General features: G+C 47.7%; 1 protein-coding gene across 2 annotated transcripts in view; it reads right to left on the minus strand.

The window, feature by feature from the left end:
• The window catches only part of CABLES1 (Cdk5 and Abl enzyme substrate 1), a 180,646-nt gene extending 170,530 nt beyond the window's left edge, over positions 1 to 10,116 (minus strand). Inside the window, exon 1 of one of the 2 annotated variants that reach the window (XM_075585131.1) lies at positions 9,340 to 10,116. In XM_075585131.1, the coding sequence (XP_075441246.1) occupies positions 9,340 to 9,959 (620 nt within the window). In that variant the 5' untranslated portion in view covers positions 9,960 to 10,116. The remainder of the gene's footprint in view (positions 1 to 9,339) is intronic. The other variant, XM_075585126.1, reaches the window with a different exon arrangement.
• Between the last annotated feature and the right edge of the window lie 618 nt (positions 10,117 to 10,734).

The raw sequence follows: 10,734 nt of genomic DNA on the forward strand, positions 1-10,734 counted from the left end.
GTACCTTTACAGCTAGCTGTGTGCTGCAGGATTACATGGCTGTGGTTTCCAACCCTCTCCCTGAGAGCCCAAGACACACCAAGTTAATTAGAAATTGCCAAGAAAACAGGAGAGAGTTTTTTTTATCAGCTAACAATGGGCTGCTTTTACAGCAGTAGTCTCCGCTGCTTGACTTTTCTTTCTTTTTTTACCTGAACCGGAGCTGATGTATGGTCCTCAAACTTTGTGTACCCCATGGCTTGTAAGATACAACTAGAATACTTGCCTGGTGGACACACTATGGCCACGGGGTCAGGCTGACTCTAGCAGCCAATAGAAAGTTGCACTGGGAGACAACGTTAGGACTTTCTACAGGTGACAGCTATATTTGTCTTTTTTTTGTTTGTCACACACTGACACAAAAAACTACAAATATCTCAGTAACAGGGTGTTCCCCATTGGGTGGAGGACCACATATCAGCTCCTCAGATCCGGTCAGGGACTGCAGCTTTAACTTTATGAGGCTTGGTTTTGGCCTTGTAACTTACATTGTGGTAGAAATGTTGCTTCATTAGTGTGATAATAGAGCAATATAAGGGTTACATTTCCAGTTTTTGAGCAAGACAATCTAATGACCACAGTCACAGATTCTTAGAAAGAAGTACACTTGCAGTGCACATCCTGGGCTGTTAATACTTAACATTTAATTCATAATTAAAATGGGTGCTCACAATAACATACAAAATGAGTGGTATCAATTGTGAAAATATAAAGACATGATTTACAATTGACTAGCAAATATAGTGTACAGTATATGTAATGTGTTAAGAACAAATATTTTTTTCTTTTTGTGCTGCATTCGTTTAAACAAATACACAGTGTATTATGGTTGATAAAGGGGCAATAGTGCTACTGGTAAATCCGCTACTGATATAAGTGTTAAATCAGTAATAGCAAACCCTGGCTATTGGTATCAGTGGGCACATAACAATTACTCAGAGTCTATAAGTAATAGCATTGGCTGTCATTTGACCATAGCTTAAATCAGCTGTTATAACGTTGATTGGACGTGTACACTTGCTAATGCGGTAATAAGAGAACAAATGAGACTAAATAGTTACAACTGATCCCTGAATTGATGATCTGAAGCTTGTAGGATTGAAATCCAATAGTCTTGCCCTTGCCAACAGGTAAAGCTAAGCCCACAACACTTTATGTGCAGTATGGCAACCAAGAGGTTAACCTTCTTAGGCCCTGTAGCAGACGAGTGCAGAGATATGACCAGGGAGACATATTTGGAGAAAATAAATCTTGGCTTTTATTCAGCCCATAGCTTTAAAACAATACATCTTTACGGCAGCACACAAATAAACAAACAGACTATCCCTTTGTAAGGACTAACTCACTTTCCCAGTCCCTATCTGAAGGATTGGGAAGCTAGGCCTCTTACCAGCCTCTGACCCAAAATCCAAACAGGTACTGTACCTGTTATCAGGGGCGCTTTCCCTCAGTCCTGGTCTGGGTTGGTATCTTTGGGGTGCATCCTCTGGTGGGTTCCAGTGACCACTGTGTCCTAGAATAGAGGGTCTGGTTCCCTGAGATCCCTCTCTGTCAGCATACACCTCCCATGTCCTAGACAGATCCCCTGCAGATTAAGCAGGAGACTTTTCTAACTGACTGGTGGAGACTGGTTAATTGTCTCTAGCTGCAATTAACAGCTCCCTGCTGGATTCCTTAGACCAAAACAGGTTTTCTATTGAAACTCTTTTAGACAGGAGTTAAGGCCCTGTTACATACCTCCCCTGTTTGTGGGTAGCTCGAGCTAGACATGGCTGAAGCCCATCCCTCCACTCTTACTCGAGATGCACCTGCAGTTCGAATGAGCATGGGTGGAGGGAGAGAACCCTCAGTCACGCTGGGATTGGAGTCCTTTCTCCACGGACCAGTGGCTCTTCCAGAAGTTGCTTGAAATCAGCGCACTTTAGTCGCTCAAGGAGGACTTTTCCCAAGCACAGTCTTTCCATAAAGTGCTTAGCTTCCTCACCTCTGCGGAGGACTCTTCACTTAAGCGCATCTTTCCATTTTACCAAGTCTTCTTTTAACCGCTTGGTCATGAGATTTTCCATGCGTCCGGCAATCTTTTCTTCCATGAGACTAGGAATGATAGTCGCTCGCTTACAGGTTCAAATCCCACGCTAGTTTCTGACATCAAGACTAAATATGAAACAAGAAAAATGAACCAGCTTACATATTTTGCCAGCCTCCACCTGAAACTATGGAAGGAAGACTGGGTGCCGACGAATCAGCAAAGAAATTGTCTTCACTGGCCAATCAGAGAGCGAAGGCTCGCCTGCAATTGAACATTCAAGGCCGTAGGAGGTGACAGCACTTTAGGATGACCCACAGAGATGGGCTTAAGGAGAGTGGTAAATTCAAACTGACCAATGGGAATTGAGCTGGCGAGGCTAGGATCCCAGTTTCAGCCCGATATCTCCCGCCAAGATAGGCACCTCAGAGTCAGGATGAACAATGGCTCCGCTTTATCTGAATCCACGATGTTCTAGGATTGTGCGCTATACCGGTATGATAGTAATACCACAATAACATCTGCGGTATGCCAATATCGGAGATGAGCTGTTATCGTGGTATTACTGTGTTGTCGGAATGTGGGGGTCAGAGGAACACTTTTGAAGTTGCCAAGCATGTCTCTCACGGAGCTGCAGAGTAAAACGTGCTGCTCCCTCCTCCCTTCCTGTCGGCTGTGCATCTCACTGCAGGGAAGAAGGTGGAGGAGTGTGCTTCTCACTGCAGGGAAGAAGGTGCAGGAGTGTGCTTCTCACTGCAGGGAAGAAGGTGGAGGAGTGTGCTTCTCACTGCAGGGAAGAAGGTGGAGGAGTGTGCTTCTCACTGCAGGGAAGAAGGTGGAGGAGTGTGCTTCTCACTGCAGGGAAGAAGGTGGAGGAGTGTGCTTCTCACTGCAGGGAAGAAGGTGGAGGAGTGTGCTTCTCACTGCAGGGAAGAAGGTGGAGGAGTGTGCTTCTCACTGCAGGGAAGAAGGTGGAGGAGTGTGCTTCTCCCTGCAGGGAAGAAGGTGGAGGAGTGTGCTTCTCCCTGCAGGGAAGAAGGTGGAGGAGTGTGCTTCTCACTGCAGGGAAGAAGGTGGAGGAGTGTGCTTCTCCCTGCAGGGAAGAAGGTGGAGGAGTGTGCTTCTCACCGCAGGGAAGATGGTGGAGGAGTGTGCTTCTCACCGCAGGGAAGATGGTGGAGGAGTGTGCTTCTCACCGCAGGGAAGAAGGTGGAGGAGTGTGCTTCTCACCGCAGGGAAGATGGTGGAGGAGTGTGCTTCTCACCGCAGGGAAGATGGTGGAGGAGTGTGCTTCTCACCGCAGGGAAGATGGTGGAGGAGTGTGCTTCTCACCGCAGGGAAGATGGTGGAGGAGTGTGCTTCTCACCGCAGGGAAGATGGTGGAGGAGTGTGCTTCTCACCGCAGGGAAGATGGTGGAGGAGTGTGCTTCTCACCGCAGGGAAGATGGTGGAGGAGTGTGCTTCTCACCGCAGGGAAGATGGTGGAGGAGTGTGCTTCTCACCGCAGGGAAGATGGTGGAGGAGTGTGCTTCTCACCGCAGGGAAGATGGTGGAGGAGTGTGCTTCTCACCGCAGGAAAGATGGTGGAAGAGGGTGATTCTCACTGCAGGGAAGGTGGAGGAGGGTGCTACTCACTGCAGGGAAGAAGGTGGAGGAGTGTGCTTCTCACTGCAGGGAAGAAGGTGGAGGAGTGTGCTTCACACTGCAGGGAAGAAGGTGGAGGAGTGTGCTTCTCACTGCAGGGAAGAAGGTGGAGGAGTGTGCTTCTCACTGCAGGGAAGAAGGTGGAGGAGTGTGCTTCTCACTGCAGGGAAGAAAGTGGAGGAGTGTGCTTCTCACTGCAGGGAAGAAGGTGGAGGAGTGTGCTTCTCACTGCAGGGAAGAAGGTGGAGGAGTGTGCTTCTCACTGCAGGGAAGAAGGTGGAGGAGTGTGCTTCTCACTGCAGGGAAGAAGGTGGAGGAGATGCTTCTCACTGCAGGGAAGAAGGTGGAGTGTGCTTCTCACTGTAGGGAAGAAGGTGGAGGAGTGTGCTTCTCACTGCAGGGAAGAAGGTGGAGGAGTGTGCTTCTCACTGCAGGGAAGAAGGTGGAGGAGTGTGCTTCTCACTGCAGGGAAGAAGGTGGAGGAGTGTGCTTCTCACTGCAAGGAAGAAGGTGGAGGAGTGTGCTTCTCACTGCAGGGAAGAAGGTGGAGGAGTGTGCTTCTCACTGCAGGGAAGAAGGTGGAGGAGTGTGCTTCTCACTGCAGGGAAGGTGGAGGAGTGTGCTTCTCACTGCAGGGAAGAAGGTGGAGGAGTGTGCTTCTCACTGCAGGGTGGGAGGGGGAAAGAAGCGCCTGGAAGCTTTGTGAGAGACTGCTGTAGGAAGAAAGTAAACCCATCTCCTCACTAGCTCTTTACTTTCCTTCACAACTCTCACAATTGGGACTAAGCCTTTCACCACCCTCTCCCTTGGTAACCTTAAGCCCTCCACCACCCTCACCCTTGGGACTCTTAACCCCTTCCTACCCGAGACTCTTAACCCCCCTTCCTCACCCTGCCTCTCTTTAGGATTCTTAACCCCTTGCGACTCTTATCCTGCACCCCCACCCCCTATTTACCTACCTTTCCCGCCTGGGACTTTTTACCTTTTCCTACACCTCTTCCCTGGGATTCTTAACCCCCCTTTCTTACCCTCTCCACTGGGATCCTTAACCCATTTATCCTTCCCACCTGGGACTCAACCCTCCCTTAGACACAACTGACCCCCCCCCCCCCAAACTCCTTAACTCCTCCGCCCCTTACCTCAGTCCCATTCTCCTCCCACCTCTTATTAACCCTTTCACTACCAAAGAGGCAGCAGGGCGTTGCAGAGGTATATTTGACGCAAATCCCTCCTGTAACAAAAGGCTTAATACCTTAATTTCCAAAACCTTTATATGTCTGCACTCACCTTTCCTAACCTACACTGAAACTATCATGCTCACCCTTAAATAATCCCTCCATTTAAAAATACATTTAATTTATAACAGGTTAAATATATAACTTTAACCCCCTTTGGGATTACTAGTCCCTTAAGTGGTTAACAGCGTTGGCCGACGCAGAGTAACACCCCTTACCCATCATATGGTGCTGCGGTGACTCAGCAGAAGTTAAGCCCCACCCTTTATGCCTGGAAACAGTGACATCAGACTAGGCTATAAATAGTAATGGGGACGCTTCTGGAACTCAGATCCCAGGAAGAGTTGAAGAAGAGGGATCTCACTGTGAATAGTTTTGTAGCCCATGGAGCCCCCCCACACCCTCTTGTCGGGTACCCTAGGGTGTCTCAAGGTCTGGCTACGTGTCTGAGTGTGGTGCATACCTGCTGGCAACAGGAGGGCCTAAGTCTCCCACGGTGACATGGGGGACAACAGGACAGCCGAAATGGGGGCAGCTAGGGAAGCTATACAAACAGTGCAGCCCAGAGACACTTGATTGAATATGCAAGATGCACTATGTATAATAACTGTGAGACTGTGTATAAGAGGTAATAAAGCTGCTGTTTGAATAAATAAAGTTTCTGGCGTCCATCATTGCTTCCCAACGCCCAGCCTGCGCGAGCTTGCACCCCAAGGAGCCAAAATAACAGCCACTGATGTAAACTCACTAAGAGCCGGGCAGGGGGGGTTACCAAAAAAATTGGCAGAAATTATGTTTTATGTATTTTTAACATTTTATAAATTAAATGTATTTTTTAATGGAGGGAGTATCTCAGGATGAGAGTGATGGGATGAGGGGTGCATGGATGAGGGGGATTTTAGGGTTTGGAAATGAAGACCTCGTTGTCTAAAAAATTTCCCTTTAGTGGCTAAAAAAATCTAACAAAATAAATGTATTTATTTTAATAGCACATTTTATTCAGATGTACTAGAACATTTTGGGGCTTTTATTTTAACAAATATTTAATGTAATATATATTTTATTATCGTGATACATTTATTGATATTGTTATCATGGGAGTTTTTTTTGTTATCGCCCAACCCTATGACCCCAGTGTTCCCAAGCACTTCACCTGACCCAAATTAGGTTGTAGCTCATCGGGCTGAGTGAATTACCAGCCCATCACACACTGGAGTCTTACAAAGTACACAAGCAGAATAAACATGGAGAGTACACTGCCTACATGGGGGAAACCCAATATACACTGGGTCAGCCATTATGGCTAAATTATGATGGCCATATGAGCCTATAAACATAGACCACTATCGTGACGGGTAAGGGCAACCAGCGGGCTACCCTACTGTCACATGCTCCTCCTGTACACAGACACTCACAGCACTCTAACCCATAACCATGGCTAAACACAGACTTATAAATAGGCATACATTTAACCCACTCAACTTCTTCAACCTCCCGCCACACCATGCTCCACTCCTTCCATTACATCCCAAGACTTGCCAATTATTTAAAGTGGAAGGTGGAAGCTATCCACAAAGAAATCATCTGTGTCCCTTACACACACCTCCTTCCTAATCCTCCTCATATGCCTTTGTCTCTTTTCTCTCGTTACATCTTTGATAAAGCGTGGGATACCACGTGAAGCGCGTCAGAGTGATCCTTTGGCTGTTTTTAATATGCCTACAACAAATTTTTGCACCTAGATCTTTGCAGTTTGCAGTTTTGTGGTTACAATTTGTCTTCAACAGCAACAGATGCACCGCCGTTTTTCCTTCACCTTCTCCAGTTACAGAAGAAGTAACTGCTGCTCTCCTCAATCTCCACATGCAGCTTTGACCCTGTTCCCTACCATCTCTTGAAACTTCTCTCTACTACCATGGTCGCCATCCTCACTAACATCTTTAACTAATGTCTGTGCTCTGGTACTTTTCCATCTCTTTTTAAACAAGCTATTGTTAGACCTATTCTTAAGAATAACACCCTAGACCAGGGGAGTGCCGGCTCTTCCCCTCTCTTCGTGCCCCCCCCCCCTCTTACCTTGGCTCCGGCGTCATGATGCCACATTACCGTGGCAACGTGACATCACATGACCTCGCGGCGTCAAAGGCAACGCGTCTCCAGGAGCAAGGTAAGTGCAGTTTACAGAGACCTTCGCCTCTTCCCCGGCACTTAATTTAAATGCCTTCTGGAAGCGCGCGGGGCCTCTTTAAACCTCACGCCCCCTGCAGACAATCTTCCCCAGTTTGCGCACCTCTGCCCTAGATCATACCACCCCTTCTAACTATCACTCGGTCTCACCCTTGCCTTTTACTTCCAAACTTCTGCAACATATCACCTCTACATATATTTCACTTATTTCCCATACTTGACCCTTTCCAATCAAACTTCTGACAACCATGCTCTACAGAAACCGCACTCACCAAAGTAGCTAATGACCTCAATATTGCCAAATCTCAACGAAACGACTCCACTTCCTTTCACCTCTCCTCAGCTTTTGATAATGTTGACCACCCTCATCTCCTACACATTCTTCACTCTCTTGGCATCCATGGCACTGCCCTCTCCTGGTTTTCCTCCTACCTCTCTACACTGTTACTAAATCTTACCATTTCCTCCGTCGCAACATTGCTCAGATACGCCCCTTCCTATGTTCCACTACCACTAAAACACTATTGCATGCCCTTGGTCTCTCCCGTATTGATTACTGTAGCATTCTTTTATCTGGCTTCCCTGCGTCCCATCTCTCTCCTTTACAGTCCATTCAAAATTCTGCCACTAGAATCATTTTCTGCTCTTCTAGGCGTGTATCTGCTTCTGACCTCCTGAACTCTCTCTCTGCTGGCTCCCTATTACTTTCCATATAAACTACAAAATGTTGCTCCTTTCTTTTACGGCTCTACACCCCTCTGCACCTCCTTATATCTCAATCCTGGTCTCTTGTTACACACCCACTCATGGTTGTCTCATCTTTGCCCCTTTTACATTTGCAGCCCTCTCCTGTCTTAAACTTTTGCACTAATCTTCCCCTACTTATAGAACTCCTTTCCACTCAATATTAGTCAAGCACCTTCACCTTCCACATTCGAAGCCCCTCTGAAAATCCACCTCTTAAAAAAGAAGCAGCTCATTAAACGTCTTACGTCTCTGCTACGAACTCCTGATGCGCTGGACATCCCCCCCTGTCTGCGCTTCTAATAATGCACTTTTTACTCCTGTGTCTGTAAGCCGCCAAACATAACACTTTGATGGTAAGCTCATTGGTCCACGACGTCAAAGTGATGTCACATTGCGTCTCGTTGCCATGGTAACAGACCGTCATTTGCCGCTACAAATCGGAAGGAGGAGGAGGGCGGCAGCAAGGAAGCGCCCAACATACGCAAGTGACTGCCCATCGGGTCCGAGAGCGCAGCAAATGTATATGGGGGCGGACATTTTTGCCGCCCCAGGCCCGGGCCTAATGGGAAATCTTCCACTGGTTGAATGAATAAAGTTCCTGGCACCCATCATTGCTATCGCATCTCCCAACTGCACGAATCCAGCACCCTGATAAGGTAATACCCTCTGCATAAGCCAATATAAGAGACCTTCAATGTAAACTCCTTAGCAGCCAGGCACGGAGGGTTACAATTATGTACCTCCTATTGTAATGTTGTAAAGTGCTGCGCACATGGTTGGCACTATTTAAATAAAATTATACATGGTTTGATTTTTCCGCAAAACATGGAGAGTGTTTGAAGACCATTGATATACAGGTGGAGCCAAGGTTATTACACCTGCAGGAGCGTTATGATGGGATATTTTGCATTATCACTGCCATTGAATCCTATAGAAAATCTGTGATATTCTGCATTATGAGTGGATGCCATATACTTGGCTACATCTGGAATTGCAGAGGGTTGTTTCAAAATACCAAAGAAAAGGAGATCACTTAAAGATGATAAGTACAGCATGAGATGATAAGTACAGCATGAAGCAGCAATTCTCTGCAAATCTGGACTGCGGTCGCTCTGTGATGACCATGGGGCCAGCACATCATTGGGCCTGCTTTGTAGCAGAGAGATTCTTAGCACATCAACTGCAAAGTGACCCACACGTATCAACTGCAAAGTGACCCACACGTACCCTGAACCATAAAGTGGCTTCTGAAATGACCTGCAGAGTTTAGAGTGCAGAAAGAATGAACTGTCTGCATAACCATCCTCTGTATAGGTGATATTTTATATTATCTCATCCTGTACCTGTGTCTATATTTTAAAACCAAGTTATGTCACATAAACCCCAATGCCACCTCACACGTGCTTCCCTAATGTGGGCAGCAGTTGCCTAGAGATCAAGTCTAGGGCGCGCCTTCCTTACCGTGACTTCTGGATGTCGAAGGCGCTGGTCGCTGTCCCCAGCCCCGGGTCAGGGAGGCAGAAGGACTGAAGTGCTGATGTCCTGCAGAAAGCAGCGGGCGAAATCCCAGAGGTGAACGAGTTCAAACGGCCCCTGCTCCCTGTGCACAGAGGCAGGATGGGCACCCCGCTCCCTGCAGGGGCTGGCACATGGGGGCCGCGTCCAAATGCATCCTCCTCCTCATCCTCGCTCACCTCTTGCTCTTTGCTTTCCTGTCTGCCGCCCACTGCACATGTCAGTGGTCCTGGTGGCGAGGCCCAGCCTGCTCTGCAGTGCTGTGCATGCAGCTGTTGCAGAGGGGCTGCAGGTAATATTGCACTGGGCGATGGGCTGTGCAATGTCCCCTTATCTGCATGCGGCTGCCGAGTCCTGCCTGCTGCCCATGCAGCACCCTCCCCTGCTCCCCCATTATCCTGCAGGGGTCGCCCATCCAGCGAGATGTTGGTGAGGAAGGAGAGGGCAGCCTGCCTCCTGCGGGGGTCCATGCGCTGCTGCTGCCTCCTAAGGTGATCCAGACTGTGGGCACCTGGGGACTGCAGGGAGCCCACTATCATCATCCCACTGCTGGTGGCAGCTGCCATTGTGAGTGTGTGAGTGTGTGTGTGTGTGTGTGTGTTTGAATGGAGAGATCAGTGCAGGCTGCAGGGCTGATTCATAACAGCAGAGCACAGGAGTACACAGCACCCCACAGCTCTCTCACTCTCTCTCACACACACACAGCAGCAAGGCGCTGCTTGTTGTTATTGCTAGGCGTGGGGCGGGTTTGGAGAGGACATGCGTCCTCCCGTCCCCTCCCCTCTCCTGTTTTATTCCCGGACTGTAACTTCCTTGACGCTTGTTTGTAAATATCTCAGGGTTGTATATTGCAATGTCTCTGTTCCTATTATTATTATTATTATTAGTCTTGTACCCAAGACTACCTTGTCTTTTGTTTGCAGTCAATGTTAGTCTATTATCTCTCTGCAGAGCACACACACGTATCTGCTGTCGCACTGAACTGAACTGAAAGTTCAAATGCAGCATTTCCCCATGAGGGGAAAAAACGAGACTTAAAATCATCTATTATAATATTTCAGCTGGTTGCAAATCTGACTTAAAGGAAAAGTATCAAATATAAAAGTAATATTGTGTATTCGGCTTCTGAAGACAGACAATGTATGTTCTGCAATGTGACAGTCCTAAGGTCCCTACTTCCAACTCCTAAATTAAACTGTGATGACGTCAAGTGTGATGTCACGATGGGCTTATTCATTTTTTACATTTCCCTCTGCCTATCCCATACTAGATGAATTCCATTGACCCCAGAGGGCACCCCAGAGAAGAGTGCTAGACACTACACAGAGGAGTATGAAAAAG

The sequence above is a fragment of the Ascaphus truei genome, chromosome 2 (genome assembly GCF_040206685.1).
Source record: "Ascaphus truei isolate aAscTru1 chromosome 2, aAscTru1.hap1, whole genome shotgun sequence".
Classification (NCBI taxonomy): domain Eukaryota; kingdom Metazoa; phylum Chordata; class Amphibia; order Anura; family Ascaphidae; genus Ascaphus; species Ascaphus truei.